General features: G+C 47.4%; 2 protein-coding genes across 2 annotated transcripts; one reads left to right on the forward strand and one right to left on the reverse strand.

Moving 5' to 3' along the window:
* Positions 1-407: 407 nt before the first annotated feature.
* On the reverse strand, positions 408-8,578 carry MAPDA (N6-Methyl-AMP deaminase). The gene is made up of 10 exons (XM_070953352.1): positions 8,515-8,578; positions 7,176-7,306; positions 5,954-6,014; positions 5,581-5,668; positions 5,308-5,389; positions 4,564-4,690; positions 4,369-4,449; positions 3,436-3,574; positions 3,028-3,128; positions 408-1,995 (listed from the first exon to the last, which is right to left on the reverse strand). Exons 1-10 carry the CDS (start codon positions 8,572-8,574, stop codon positions 1,795-1,797), a joined length of 1,071 nt encoding a protein of 356 aa, XP_070809453.1. The 5' UTR covers positions 8,575-8,578; the 3' UTR covers positions 408-1,794.
* A 325-nt stretch (positions 8,579-8,903) lies between these two features.
* LOC139323840 (TM2 domain-containing protein 3-like) lies at positions 8,904-14,293 on the forward strand. Its single transcript, XM_070953351.1, is given in 12 exon segments — positions 8,904-8,971; positions 8,973-9,002; positions 9,033-9,109; positions 9,112-9,138; positions 9,141-9,235; positions 9,237-9,281; positions 9,284-9,470; positions 11,475-11,570; positions 12,560-12,717; positions 13,216-13,390; positions 13,693-13,768; positions 13,972-14,293. Coding segments are annotated over 12 exon segments (1,200 nt in total). The 3' UTR covers positions 14,138-14,293.
* The last annotated feature ends 236 nt before the right edge of the window (positions 14,294-14,529 follow it).

The raw sequence follows: 14,529 nt of genomic DNA on the forward strand, positions 1-14,529 counted from the left end.
GTATGCAATTTACAAGAGTTGCATGTGATCCTCCTTTGTGACCTTCCCAGGGGGCTGAGACAAGCAGAGTCAAAATGGGGGAAGAAGCCGGTTTCATTTAGTGACCAAGTGATTCACTTAACAACCAGGGGGAAAAAAAAGCTTATAAAATTGGGTACGGTTGATATAATGGCTCACTTAAGGATTGCATTGCTTAGCAGCAAAAGTTCCGGCCTCAATTATGGTCATAACTCAAGGACTACCCCTATTTTCTACCGATTCTAGCTTCTTGGCCCTTGCCTGTTATCATTCTCTTTGGCCCTTTGCAGTGTGCGACCGCCTCTGGCTCTGGACTTCCTGAAAAGCGAGGGAAGGAAGGAAGGAAAGAAAAAAAGAAAGAAAGAAAGAAAATCCACCGGAATCTCCTGTAAACCTTTGGAGACTTTTATTAAATTTGCCAGTTCCCAGGTGACCCCAGCAGGCCGGGCTAAATGCAGGCCAGCTTTTCTCTTTGAAAACTTCAGAGGGGGGCAGCAGGGGGATTGGGGGGGGGGGAGGCAAAACCTGGAAGGTGTTGGAGGAAAACCCCAACTTTTAAAGGGAGGGGGAGGAAACATTCAGAATTGGGGACCGTTTAATTCCACATATTGTGTTATTTTTTTCCCCATAGATTTATTTTCTGTATCATAAAACGTCCCAGAAAACTTTTACAAAATTGTATTAAATGGAAAAGTAACAATGTGGGAGCTAGCAGAAGTGATAAAAAGACAGAAAAAATGATAAAACTCCAGGCCCAGCAGAATTTTTAGAGTTGGGGACCGTTAAGGATCCGTCTCTCCATCTTCCCTTCAGAATCCAGAGGCTGCTCGGATATGAAGCATGGAAGTGGGATCAAGCTTCTTGGGGGAGGAGGAATGGGTTAAATTCTCATTTTATGGATATTGTAGTCTTTCTTAGTACCGCAAAAAGATACACACACACACACACACACACACACACACACTTGTCTTAAGGTTTAAGAGAGCTACAAGCGTCCAACAGCTGCTCTTTGCCCCAGAGAATCAGAGACGAAACCGAGCTGATATTTGAGCCAAGCACCCAAATCACACGACCGTGGGGAATGCTACGACGGTCGTAAGAGCGAGGAACAGTCTTAAGTACGAATAGTCCTCGACTTAACAACAGTTCATTTAGGGACCGTTCCAAGTTTCAACAGGACTGAAAAAAGCAACATGTCCTTTTTTCACACTTAACGACCGACGCAGCCTCCCCACAGTCACATGATCAAAAGGCTCTTGGCAAACTGCAAGCTGCAGGGAGGCCTGCTATGCCCAAAACGGGGCTTGGGGGATGTGTGGCCCGCCTCCCCCAGCCCGTTTCTGGGCCCAGGAGGCTGCAGGGAGGCTTGCTAGGCCAAAAACGTGGGGTGGGGGGAGTTGGGCGCATATGCGTGGGGACGGACGGATGCCCCATTGCATTATGGGTGCCGGCACACAACGAGAAAAAGCTTAGCCATCACTGCCCTAATCACTTAACAAACGTGGGGCTAACTTAACAATGGCAATGATTCGCTGAACAGCCGTGGCAAGGATAAGTCGTAAAAGGGGACAAAAGTCCACCAATGTCTCACTTAGCAACCTAAACTTTGGGCACAATTGTGGCCGTAACTCGAGGACCGCCTGTCCATTTCCGGTGCCGTTGTAACTTTGAACAGTTCCTGAAGGGACGGTTGTAAGTTGAGGACCCTCCGTGTAGATCCAACTGACAAAGCCAATCAAAACCCTCCTCGAATCCTAAACGGGCGTCCTGGTGCTCTCAATGAAGTTCCTCCAGCAGGACCGACTTCAGCGTCCGCCATCGCTCCTTCAGCTTCGACTTCGTGTGGCCGCAGGCAAAGACGTGGTCAATGGCCTCGGAGGAGAGCGCCCAGATTTGCTCGTCGGATAACTGGAAGGTCTCGGCCACCAGCTGGTACTCCCTGGACAACTCGGTGGCAAAAACGCCTTTATCGTCCGTCTGGGAAGGAGACAAAACCACGAGAAGCAAGAGGCTCCTTCCTGCTTTGGGGTTCCAGAAAAGGTGGCTTAGCAAAGCCAACGTCTAAAGGAGGAGACTCCAGGTAAGCTCAGGGTGGACACGAGGGGTCCTTGGTGCTCCCTGAGCTTGCGGGTTTTCCTTGCAGCCATTTCACGACCCAACTGGGGAACATCATCAGTGCTGGGAGGGAGTGTGGAGAAAAGGGGGAGGAGGAGCGGGGGAGGAGAAGAAGAGGAGAGGAGGTAAAGAGAAGGAGAGCAGGAGGAGGACAATGACTGTGGGCTCCTTGGTGCTCTCTGAGCTTGGTGGTTTTCTTGCAGATGTTTCACCACCCAACTGGGGAATATCATCAGTGCCAGAAGGGAGTGAGGTTTGTGATATGAAGGAGGAGGATTGTGGGGACCTTAGTACTCTAAGAACTTGATGATTGTCCTGCAGACGTTTCATTACCCAACCAGGTAACAATATCAATGCTAGAAGGGAAAGGGGTTTGCAGAGAGGAGGAGGAGGAGGAGGAGGAGGAGGAGGAGGAGGAGGAGGAGGAGGAGGAGGAGGAGGAGGAGGAGGAGGAGGAAGAGGAGGAGGAGGAGGACAAAGACTGTGGGGCCTTAGTGCTCTCTGAGCTTGATGATTGTCCTGCAGACGTTTCATTACCCAACCAGGTAACAATATCAATGCTAGAAGGGAAAGGGGCTTGCAGAGAGAAGGAGGAGGAGGAGAACTGTGGGGTCTTTAGAGCTTGGTTGTTTTCCAGTAGACATTTCACGACCCAAAATAAGTAACATCGCCAGAGTTAGTCAATGCTTGTCTTCACTAGCCCTGATAATGTTACCTAATTTGGGCCATGAAACTTCTGCAAGAGAGCAACCAAGCTCAGAGAGCGCCAAGGAGCCCTCAAGCAAACTCCTGGCTTTTTTTAAAGGACTGGATGAATTTAGACAGCCATGCGGGGCCCCTAGCATTTAGAAAGAAGGCCCTGCTTTGTCCCGGGGAGAATCCAAAGCCCCTTACACAAAGGACCACGGGATGACCCAGGCGGTACCAGAATCCAAAATGGTGTTGAGCCTTGGAGGGCACCGTCTCGGCTTTCAGGTTGGACGTCAGGCAGAGTTCTGGGGGGGGCAAACAGGAATAGTATGAAGCCAACTCACAAAAACAGGTGGGATAAAACATCAAAGCTCGTTTAGTTCATTGCTTCTCAACTTTAGCAGTTTTCAGAGGGATGGACCTCAGCTCCCAGAATTCCCCAGCCAGCACGCCAGCGTTTCAAACTTAAAAAGGACCCACCTACTCATTCCTAATAGTGCTTTTCTTAGCACAGAACATCAGACTGCCCAGGACAAGTGGTGGATTCCAGTTCCATCATCCCCAGCCGACCCACCACTCATCGCCCAGCTTCGGTCCCAAGTCCTTCCTTGCCTAGAGGTATCCTGTTTCGCCTCACGAGGTCCACCAGATCCTGTGTGGCCAATTCTGATGTTTGAAGAAACGTCCCGTGTCCGATTCGGTCCGGGCAAAGACCCAGAAGCAGCCGGGTTTCGTCCTCCTGATTTGGGATCTGGAAATAAAGACGTGTTGTGGGGTTTCATGACCCAACTAGGTAAACATCTTCAGTGCTAGGCAGTGTGTGACTTACTCCTTGCCTTCTTCGAGATCTTCTACTTCTCAGTCTAGTCCACCAACTAGAAGATGCCCTGGTGACGTCTCTCCATGTACACATGTGATCCTATCAAGCGCAGAGCTTTCTCGGGGAGACCAGTCCAGGATGATCACTGCTCAATCCAGTGGTGAAATTCAAAAATTTTCCCTACCGGTTCTTCTTGGTGGGCGTGGCTTGGTGGTCACGTGACCAGGGAAACCAACTATCATACTGTACACAAAAACTACACAACTGACTCACACACAAGGCAAAAAAGCAGCTGGACTTCACACAAAATGCCCCTACAACAAGCAGGAACCTCAGAGAGTCACAGAGAGCTCAAAAACAAACTATCACACTTTATACAAAAATACCAGTTTGGGCGATAGGTAGTAAAAAAAATGATTTAAAAAGTAAAAAAAATAAGTTCCTATGATCCCACACCACAGCTGATGGTCGGAACCTTTTTTTTAAACTTTTTTTTTTAGCATTTTTTTTTTACTACCTATTACCCAAACTGGTAGTAAAAAAAATGCTTTAAAAAGTTTTTAAAAAGTTCAGACGATCAGCTGCACGATCATGGGAATTTTTTTTTTACTTTTTAAAGATTTTTTTTTTTACTACCACTTCGCCCGAACCAGTAGCTCAAACCCATTTAATGAGCCTTCTCGCCACAAACCCAGACGAATGCTTAGCCAGCATCCAAGCGTTACCTCTGAAAGATGCAACGTCAGCTTCAAACCAGCTTTCTTGGCTTCCAGAAGAGGCTCCAAGAAATCCTGGCCGTGTCCCACCTTCAAGATAGAAAAATGATAGCAAATACAGTCCCATAAAATAATTACCTGACACACCCATTAAAAAAAAAAACCTGCCCATACCTTAAGAGTCTACTTTCTGAGAAAGCTTACTTTCGGATTTCCACTGAGGTCCAGACCAAGGACCACACCATCACTGGAGAGCAAAAAATCTCCCGCCAACTTCACGGTTTCCTTGGCAGCAACTGCCCCCTTGCTTCTGTCCACAGATACGAGAAACCTGGAATGTATAAAACTCCCTGGGAACTAGGAAAGCCAGGAATAGCACCAAGGAAGCGGGGAAGTTTTAAACTTAAAAAACTGAAATGATTTCTGAATATTTCAGAGGGTTAGGGCCTTCAAGGGCATTTTGGATGGACGATGAAAAATTAAAAAGTTAAAAAGTTCACTGCCCTGAGTCTGAAAGAAGAAGGGCGGTATAGAAGTTTGAATAAATAAATAAATAAATGGAGATGAAAAACAATGCAAAGATTTCCCTGCTGGAAAAGAAATAGGGAGATTTCTCGCTTGGGGTCCATCCAGTCTCCGCTGGGAATTTGGTGTTACAAACTGGTAGAACTTGGCATCCTGTGGTAAGCCGGAGGTCTTCCAATTTGGCAGCTTTAAGACTTGTGGACTTCAACTCCCAGAATTCCAGCTATGCTGGCTGGAGAATTCTGGGAGTTGAAGTCCACAAGTCTTAAAGCTGCCAAGTTTGAAGACCTCTGTGGTAAGCTATGATTCAACCATAGTCACTGAAAAAAACCCATCCTGGGTTCACTCACCGCCCCAAACGAGCAATTTTGCAATGTGAAACTGGACTCTTGAGAACTCAGAATCACGGACAGCCTAACGTACCTTACATCTATATCCAATCCCTCTTCCTGACACTGCTTGATGCCCTCAAGGACAGTTTCCACGTATGTTCGTTTGGTCATGCCTGCAAATGAGGGAAAACAGAGATCATTTATCCAGCTGCAAACAAGGAATACATTCAAGATTTTTTTTCTTGGCCAGCTTGTTTTGAGATATAATTGGGCTACCGGGCCATCTCGTCAACCATCTGGAGATGGTTTCCTTCAAAACCAGCCCAACTTTGCTGAAATGACATTTCAGGAAAAGGAAAGTTACCTGAACTTTTCTCCTCCCTGGGCGTGCTCCTTAATTCAAGATATTTGACTCCATCTGCAGCAAATTCCCGAATAACATCTTTGGTTACCTAAAAAAATAAACAAAAAAAGGCCAGGGATGGATTTGAAGAAGCCTACCACACCAGAGTTGAGGCGAAGCTAAGAAAGGTCTTACCTTCAGCCACATCCAATTGGTATATTTTTCTCAAACTTGGCAGTGTTAAGATGGGTGTTAAAACTGGCAAGGTTGAGAAAACACTGATCTAGTCACTCCAATAAGCATAGAAATATACAGGTAGTCCTCCACCAATGGTGAAATCCAAATTTTTTTACTACTGGTTCTGTCCCTGTGATCTGGGTTCAAAATAACTTACCATTAATATATCTTCAGGTCTGCTGGTCATCTGGTGTATGAACTGGAACATCTGGAAACATCTGCATGGACCAGCGTGTAAGAATGGTGTTAGTAAGAACCACAGCAACATGGACAAGCTGGGAAAGTGTAAATATACAGCAACCAGCATATACAACAGTGTTTCTCAGCCTTGGAAGCTTGAAGATGAGTGGACTTCAAGCTTCCAAGGTTGAGAAACACTGATATACAGCCATCTTCTACTTACGCCCACAACTGAGCCCAAGATGTTTCTGTTGTTAAGCGAGACATTTGTTAAGTGAGTTTTGCTCCATTTTAAGACCTTTCTTGTTAAGTGAATCACTGCGGTTGCTAAGTTAGTGACAAAGTTGTTAAAGTGAATCTGGCTTCCTCGTTGACTTTGCTTGTCAGAAGGGCGCAAAAGGACCCCGGGAACGTTGCAACCGTCATAAATATGAAGTCAGTTGCCAAGCGTCTGAATTTTAATCACATGACCCTAGGGATGGTGCAATGGTTTTAAGTGTGAAAAACAAGCCATAAGTCATAAAAAAAAAAAAGAGCCTTGGTGGCGCAGCAGACTAAAGCACTGTTAAGTAGCACCAGCTGTCTGCAATTACTGTGAGTTCAAATCTCACCAGGCTCAAGGTTGACTCAGCCTTCCCTCCTTCCGAGGTAGGTAAAATGAGGACCCAGATTGTGGGGGCAATAAGCGGACTTTGTATAAAAAAGAACACCGCTTGGGGGGGCCCGAAAGCCCTACTAAGCAGGTATATACAAAAGTATGAAGGCTATTGCTTAATACATTGTAAGCCACTCTGAGTCTCCGGGGAAGGGCGGCATATAAATCGAACCAATAAATAAATAAATAAATAAAATATTTTTCAGTGCCTTTCTCAACAGTCACTAAACAAACTGTTGCAGGGTTACCTGTATTTATGACGGTTACAGCATCCTGGGGGGGTCATATGATCATTTTTGTGACCGTCCTAGCCGGCCCTGGACAAGCAGAGTCAATGGGGGGACGGGGGGGGGGGGAAGCTGGAGTCGTTTAATGAATGTGTGATTCACTTAACAACTGTGGCAAAAAAAGATCATAAAATGCATGATTCCCTCAACAACCGTCTTGCTTGGGAATGGAAATTCTCATCCCAAACGTGGTCGTTAAGTCAAGGATCACCTATATGCTCTCCAAGGTGCCCCCTCCCCCCCGAAGCCGGACTCACTCTTCCAGGGTCCTTTTCGCCCCCTTGTCAATCGCCACCATTTCCTCTCCGATCCGAAGGTGCGGCTTCTGCGCCATCAGCTTCTTCATGGTGGCAGAGCTGATGGAGCCGTTTAAGTGGGCGTGGAGCTCCTAAAACGGAAAGAGGAAAGGATTCGTCTCCTTGGAAGCACCTTGGGAAGAGAATTTGTCCCCTCCGAATCCCCGGGGACTGAGCTTTTCCCTAAAAAAAAGGCATTTAATTCTACTCAGGTGCCCAGAAAGGGAGACAGAAGAAAAAGTCTCTTTTCATCCACCTCTGAAAGATTCCTGGAGAATTAGTGAAAAATCCCAGTGAATTTTCTAGCACCGTGTTTCTCAAACTTGTTAACTTTTGGATGTATGGACTTCAACTCCCAGAATCCCCCAGCCAGCACAGCTGGCTGGGGAATTCTGGGAGTTACAGTCCATTCATCTACAAGTTGCCCTGGTTGAGAAAAATTGTTTTAGCACAGGGCTTTTCAACCGAGGCCGCTGTTAAGGTGGGTGGACTTCACCTCCCAGAATTCCTCAGCCACGTTTTCAGATGCATGGATGGACTTCACTTCCCAGAATTCCCCAGCCAGCATTCTGAATTCTGGGAGTTGCGGTCCATTCATTTTAAAAAAATTGCCAAGGTTGAGAAAAATTGTTTTAGCACGCTGCTTTTTCAACCGTGGCCTCTGTAAAGGGGACTTCAGCTCCCAGAATTCCTCAGCCAGCATGCTTTAACCTGGACTTCAACTCCCAGAATCCCCCAGCCATTCTACAGGGGCCAAGCTTGAAAACCTTGCAAACAGCTGCAAACAGCTGGTGCCAAAGATCCGGCTAACTTCAGTTTCTTCTTGGGCATAGAGGTTGGCTTTAAGTTAAGGACCCGCGAGGCTCTTAACCACTCACACATTTTTTTTTAAAATTTGATTTATATGCCGCCCTTCTCCGGAGACTCAGGGCGGCTTACAATGCGTTAAGCAATAGCCTTCATCCTTTTGTATATTTATACAAAGTCAGCTTATTGCCCCCACAATCCGGGTCCTCAATTTACCCACCTTAGAAAGGATGGAAGGCTGAGTCAACCTTGAGCCTGGCGAGATTCGAACCTGCAGTAACATTCACAGCCACAGGACCCTCCCGATGGCCACTGGGTTCCCCGCACATTGGAAGCAGCTGGAGGCTTGCCCGGCAAGGGAGCCTCTGCTGGGGTCTCCCCCAGTTCCGTCCCCTTCCCTGGAGACCCCCGGCCCGCCACCCGCGGGGAAAAGCGCTCCGACGCCCAGTGCAGCTTCTGCTCCGGGGATGCAACGCGCCTGGTCGGTTCTCACCACTTTGGGCAGCCGCTGGAAGAAGCGGGGCGTCCGCCCGGTTGCAGCCGCCTCCGCCATCGCCCGCAGCTGCTTTCCCCGGGGCGGGACGGAGACGCTGCCCGCCTCTCGCGGGCGGAGCTCGGGTGCCGCTTCTGCAGCAGCCGCCCCGGGGAGGGTCCGCTTCCCATCCTCCCCAGCCAGCAGACTATCTCATCTCTGCAGCTGGGTGGGATTGCAACTCCCATCGTTCCCAGCCGGCTGGGGAGGAAGGGAACCGCCGTGCAATGCCGCTGGGGGGTGGGTGGGTGAAGGGAAGGCTGCAGGGGCGCCCACCCCCAAGCAACGGAGCCCCGGCAGGCAACGAGGCAAGGCTGAAAGGGATTGAGGCTGCAGGGATCACACGACCCATGCGCCTCGCCTCCTTAGGGAATCCCCGTAAACCCCCCTTTTGGGAAGCATTGAACCGTATGCAAACAATTGCACAAGGGGCAGAACACCCAAACCAGGTTGAATTCTTGCCCAAACTTCGGAACCAGGTTGAATTTTTTGCACAAGTTACAAAACTCCCAAACCAGGTTGCATTAACCAAGTTGGCTTATTGCGCCACCGCAGCCACCCAGACTCGGCGGATTCGCCTTCTGCCAAGCCACTCAGCGCGTCGATGCCCCCTCCGGCCCTCGCGGGGGCGACCGAGAGCGACCGCCGAGGACTAAGAGAAAAAAAAGGAACGCCCAACAGCCCAGAAGTGGTTTTTTCCTTTCTCTCCCCGCGCAGGCGCAGAGCCGCAGCTTGCCTGCCTCGCTGCTCCGCCTCCTCCTCTCCCGTTTCCGTGGAGAGAGTGTGGGTGGGGAGGGGGCGGAGCCTGGCGCAGTCCCCGGATGAGGGCAAGATGGCGGCGGTGGGGATGGCGGCGCTGAAGCGGCTGTGCTGCGTCGCCGTTTTCCTCTCGCAGCTCTACGTCCTCTCCGGCCGGGGTGAGAAATGAGGAGGGGGGCTCGGAGGGGCTTCTTCCTCCGCTTTAATGAAAAAAGCCCGTTCGTTAATTAGGCTAATCAGGGCAGGCTCCTGAGGGGGGGGCCCTTGAGGGGAGGGGGGGGGCTTGAGGGTCCCAGGAACCCCCTCTGGGGGCATATGGGAAGGGGGGGGGGCTTAACATGGGGGGTGGGGGTGGGGAGTGCACTCTGCACATGTTCAAGGAAGCCTTGCTCCTCCCCAGTTGCTTCTTAATTGAGTAGGGGGGCTTCTGCCATGGGGGTGGGGGTCTTCTCTGGAGGAAGGGGTCAGAGGTCAATTCTGTCCCACTTTGGAAGAAGGGTCCTGGGTTCAAGGAGGTGGCCTAGAGGTGGAGCTCTTGCCTCACAATGAGGAGGTGGTGAGTTCCATCCTAGGTAGAGGGCAGATGTGGGGGTCTCCTGCGTGGGGGGGCAGGTGGGGGGGTTGGACTAGACCAGTGGTCACCAACTGGTGGTCCATGAGAAAATGTTGGTGGTCCGTAGAACAATTATTGGCATTTTTAAAATATTGCACTAAATCAAGGGTCCTCAAACTACGGCCCCTGGGACAGATACGTGCAATGAACGTTTGTGTTGCTGCAGAGAGTCTCCCCCTTCGGGGTCTTCTTGTGTGGGTTGGAGGGGGGCAGAAATTCCGAATTAGGGTCTGCTTCAGCCTCCTGGTGTGGGGCTTTGGGCGGAGGCTGGAGGGAAGCACCGCTGGTGGTGAAGAGTCAGAGGGGCCTTGTTCCAGTGGGGCTGCCTCATAACCTGGAACCGACTGACCATCTCAGCCCGCTGAGCCTCCAGGCGCCAATACCTGGCCTTGCACTCCCGCAGGTCTTCCCTCTTCTTGGAAAGCCTATGCTCCTAGTCCTCAGTGTGGTGCTTCTGCTGAGCCTCCTTCTTGGTCTGAATAGATTTGAAACTGAGCTGTTTTGCCAAGTCTTTCTCCTGGTGGCGGCTTAGCTCCAACAACTGCTTCCTATTGAGGCCCTAAGGAGCCCGAACAGGCAGGCGATGAGTGGGGGGGAGGGGAGGGGCGAGTAGAGACTGGCGATGCGCCCTTTGACGTGAGTGACATCAAGTCAGCCAAGCCCACCCAGTCACATGATCACCTAGCCACACCCACCCATCCAGTCATTAGGCAGATCATGTTAGTGGTCCATGGAATTTAAAATTATGAATTTAGTGGTCCCTGAGGTCCGAAAGGTTGGTGACCCCTGGACTAGATGACCTGCAAGGTCCCTTCCAACTCTATTAATCTGAAACCAACGAAGGGACCATTGGGTGGTGCAGAATGGGCTGAAAGCATGGGGGAAACAATAAAAATAAAAATACAGGACCAAGGACAGCAGCGTCCCAGTGCTGGTGTTTAGGATGAGTTCTGTACAAGCAGAGAACCCTCGACTTACAACAGTCCTTTGAGTGACCGCTTGCAGTTAACTATGACACTGAAAAAAAAGTGACTTAAGGGTCGTTTTTCACACTTATGACCGTTGCAACATGCCCCACGTGATCGAAATTTGGACGCTTGGCAACTGACTCGTATTTATGACGGTTGCAGTGTCCCGGGAACCTCTTTGGCGAACTTCTGATCAGCAAAGTTGTTTAAGATTCACTTAACAACTTTGCTGGTCCCTGAGAGCGTATGCACCAAAGACAAATTCCTTTGTGTGTCCAATCACACTTGGCCCATAAATAATTCCTATTAACAACTGTGTATTAACTTCAGAACTGCAGTGATTTCCCTAACGACTGGCAAGAAGGATCATAAAATGGGACAAAGCTCACATAACAAATGTCTCACTTAACAATGGAAATTCTGGCCTCTATTGTAGTCCTATGTCAAGGACTACCTGTAAATGTCCTTTTCTCGGGGTCCCAATGGATTTCACCCTGGGAAATTTCTAGGACGAAGACAGTCCTGCACCACGAGGTTTGCTTCGTCTCCATGAGCCTCATGTCCTCTCTCTGCTTTTCCAGGGTCGCTGAGCTTGGAGCATTCTCATTCACAGGCTTCGCTCACAAAGATTGCGGGGCTCCCTTCCAGCACTCACATCCCAGCATCCAAAGTGCCAGGTAGGTCATGTTTTACAATCCCATCGGATTGGTTTCGGAAGAGTTTTCGCTTTCTCAAACATTCCAGCAAAACTTTTTTTCCGTGGGTATTAACAGTTCAGCAGATCAGCTTAATCCAATCTGCTACTTTCTCTCCTCTCGTTTATTTTGTTAGTTTTAATTTTGAAAGTTACACTCAACTTTTCTCTACTAAGGAGAGTCGGAGGCTGGTGTTTTCCAGATGAAAGTCATCCATCGTTTCCTCTGGAGGAAAGTCACGGCATTGCAGGGTGGATTTGATTTAAATCAAGTCGATTTAAATCACGATTTAAATCACTAGTAAAAAGGCTTGATTTAAATCAGCTCGATTTAAATTGTAATTTTTAAAGAGCAACTGTCATCTCTGTCCCGCAGCAGCTCCTCCTCTGACCTGCTGTTGACTCACTGACAGTCCCAATATTGCAAAATATACAGCCTTGTGTTACATAACGAAGTTCCATTTCATGCTGAATAAACTAAATTATTAATGTATCTTAAATAGAAAACTATCATTAGTTTTTACTCCAAAAGCATTTTATTAAAATAAATTTGATAACAATAAAAAAAATCCAATTTAAATTTTAAAAATCCATTTTTTTAAAACAATTTTTATCTACCCTGCAGCATTGTAAAAATGTCTAAAAATTGGTTAATCATCATTGCAAGGAAGCAGAAGTCACCCAGTTCTTCCCCCCCCCCCCACCGGGGAGCGACTGACCTCCAAGTAAAACTAATTCAGGGCCTTTTTATCTCAGTTAACTGTTTATATTTCATATTTCTTAACCTCCCATCTCCCTCAGAGTGAGTAGTCCTATGAGTGGCTACTTGTAGAAAATACTTGCTAAAATAAGAGCTATAAATACGTAGTCGGAGTATGGTAATGGAATTCCAAGGACTCAAAGAAGTTTCATATGCGTTATTTTAGGGAAGATACTGAAACCTTTTTTTAAAACTAGATTTTATTTCTGCAGAGGGTACCTCAATTCCAGCTTACGTGACCCGATGCCCAAGTAATGGGATTTGTAGCCGGCTGCCTCCAGAATGTATGACCTGCAGAACAAACTATTCTTGTGTCTATGGCAAATCAGTTGCGTTTGAATGCGAAGCCAAACCCCAGGTCCATTGTGTTGTAAGTTAAAAACTTTTCTTTATAAACAAACAGGCATGACGTGAAAATACTCCATGGTGTTTACTTCAGAGAGGAATAAGTAATTACCTTAGTCGATTCAAGAAAAACTGAGCAATTACTTTACCCTTCTGATTTGAAGCAGTATTTCCTTGCTGGAGGCGGAATCCGTTTACTTGAAAAATTCCAGAATTCTCAACTAGCAAAAACATCACAATTCTTTAAATGATTTTTGTTAAATAGCCTTGATTTCTATTTGGGCTGAATTCTGTTGTTGACTGCCAACAAAAATGTATGATTACTTTTAATCTAAATTTTTCAACCTTGGCAACTTTAAAAAAGTGTGGACTTCAATTTCCAGAATTCCCTAACCAGCCATGCTATCTGGGGAATTCTGGGAGTTGAAGTCCAAGCCTCTTAAACTTGATGAAATTGAGAAGCACTGAGCTTACCTATGGATTACACTCAGGAGGAGGATGACCTTCACTCCTTCCTTTGCAGGATCAAAGTAACAACCCTCAGAAGACGTTCTTGATTAACATGACTTGCCAATTTTGCTGGCAGCTGCCACCCTCAAACTACCTTTGCTCCAATCCTACCAACTGCAAGACCATCTCGTGCCCACGAGAACGCTATACGGCCAATTGCACTGTGAGAGACCACATCCATTGCCTTGGTAAGCCAGACATCTCACCAGCTTGGGTAACCCGTCCTCTTTTCCTGCAGTTCCCAGTTCCTGCCTTATAAATCTTTAGCTTTGTACTCTGAAATAATGATTATTATTTTTTTGAAAGGCTGCAGCTGATGGTTTTCTTTCCTCTGGGCCCCAAATACCCGGCATACAGTATCTTTCTTGTTGTGATGACAACTTTACAGTGATAACAATGATCAGGCAATGATCAGCTTTGTTTTTCTTTTCTGCACTTTGCAATCGCACTTTATAAAGATTTTTACATCTGTTTTGTTTGTTTTTTTAAGGAAATCGTACTTTTCCCAAGATGCTCTATTGCAACTGGACTGGAGGCTACAAATGGTCAACAGCCTTGGCTTTAAGGTAGGAAAAGAAGTACCAATGAAAACTTTCTCACAATTTTTAACCAGCCAAATTGGCAGGATTAGTTCTTTCAGTGTGTTGTGTTATAGAACAATACAATTAGGATTTGCAGAGTCCTTGTTTTTTGCAATACATTTATTCGCTTTGCTGCAAAAATCAATAGCCCCAGGCAGTTTCTAACCCTTTCTCATGTCGTCTTTCAGCATTACGCTTGGTGGCTTTGGTGCAGACCGGTTCTACCTGGGACAGTGGCGGGAGGGGCTGGGCAAACTCTTCAGTTTTGGCGGTCTGGGAATCTGGACGCTGATAGATGTGCTCCTGATTGGAGTTGGGTACGTGGGTCCCACAGACGGTTCGCTCTACATCTAAGCATTGAGACAAAACTATCAGGTGGATCACCCCGAGAAATTCACAGATCGGACTTGAATGATCTCTCTGGAATTGCTTGCACCTCCGTTTTAATGTACAGTATCTGTACTCGGCCTGCCTTTATTTTAAGGTAAAATAAATGACTTGTGGAATGCTTGGCTGGTGTAGATTTCTTTCTGTTTTGGAGATCACCTTTATTTTTATTTTTTTGTGAAAAAAAACAGCCTACAGTACTATTCCCTTGATACATTGAACAAATTTAGGTACACCTACAGGTTGTTAAGGATGGAGTTGGCTATTTAAAATTATTTTATTACAAACCAGCATAGAGTAACAAGAGTGCCAAAATAGAGCCTATAATGGAGGCTTTGCTGATTTCCTGGCTGTGAGAA

Source organism: Pituophis catenifer, unplaced genomic scaffold (assembly GCF_029215685.1).
Source record: "Pituophis catenifer annectens isolate HBS135680 unplaced genomic scaffold, rPitCat1.0.hap2 SCAF_14, whole genome shotgun sequence".
NCBI lineage: Eukaryota > Metazoa > Chordata > Lepidosauria > Squamata > Colubridae > Pituophis > Pituophis catenifer.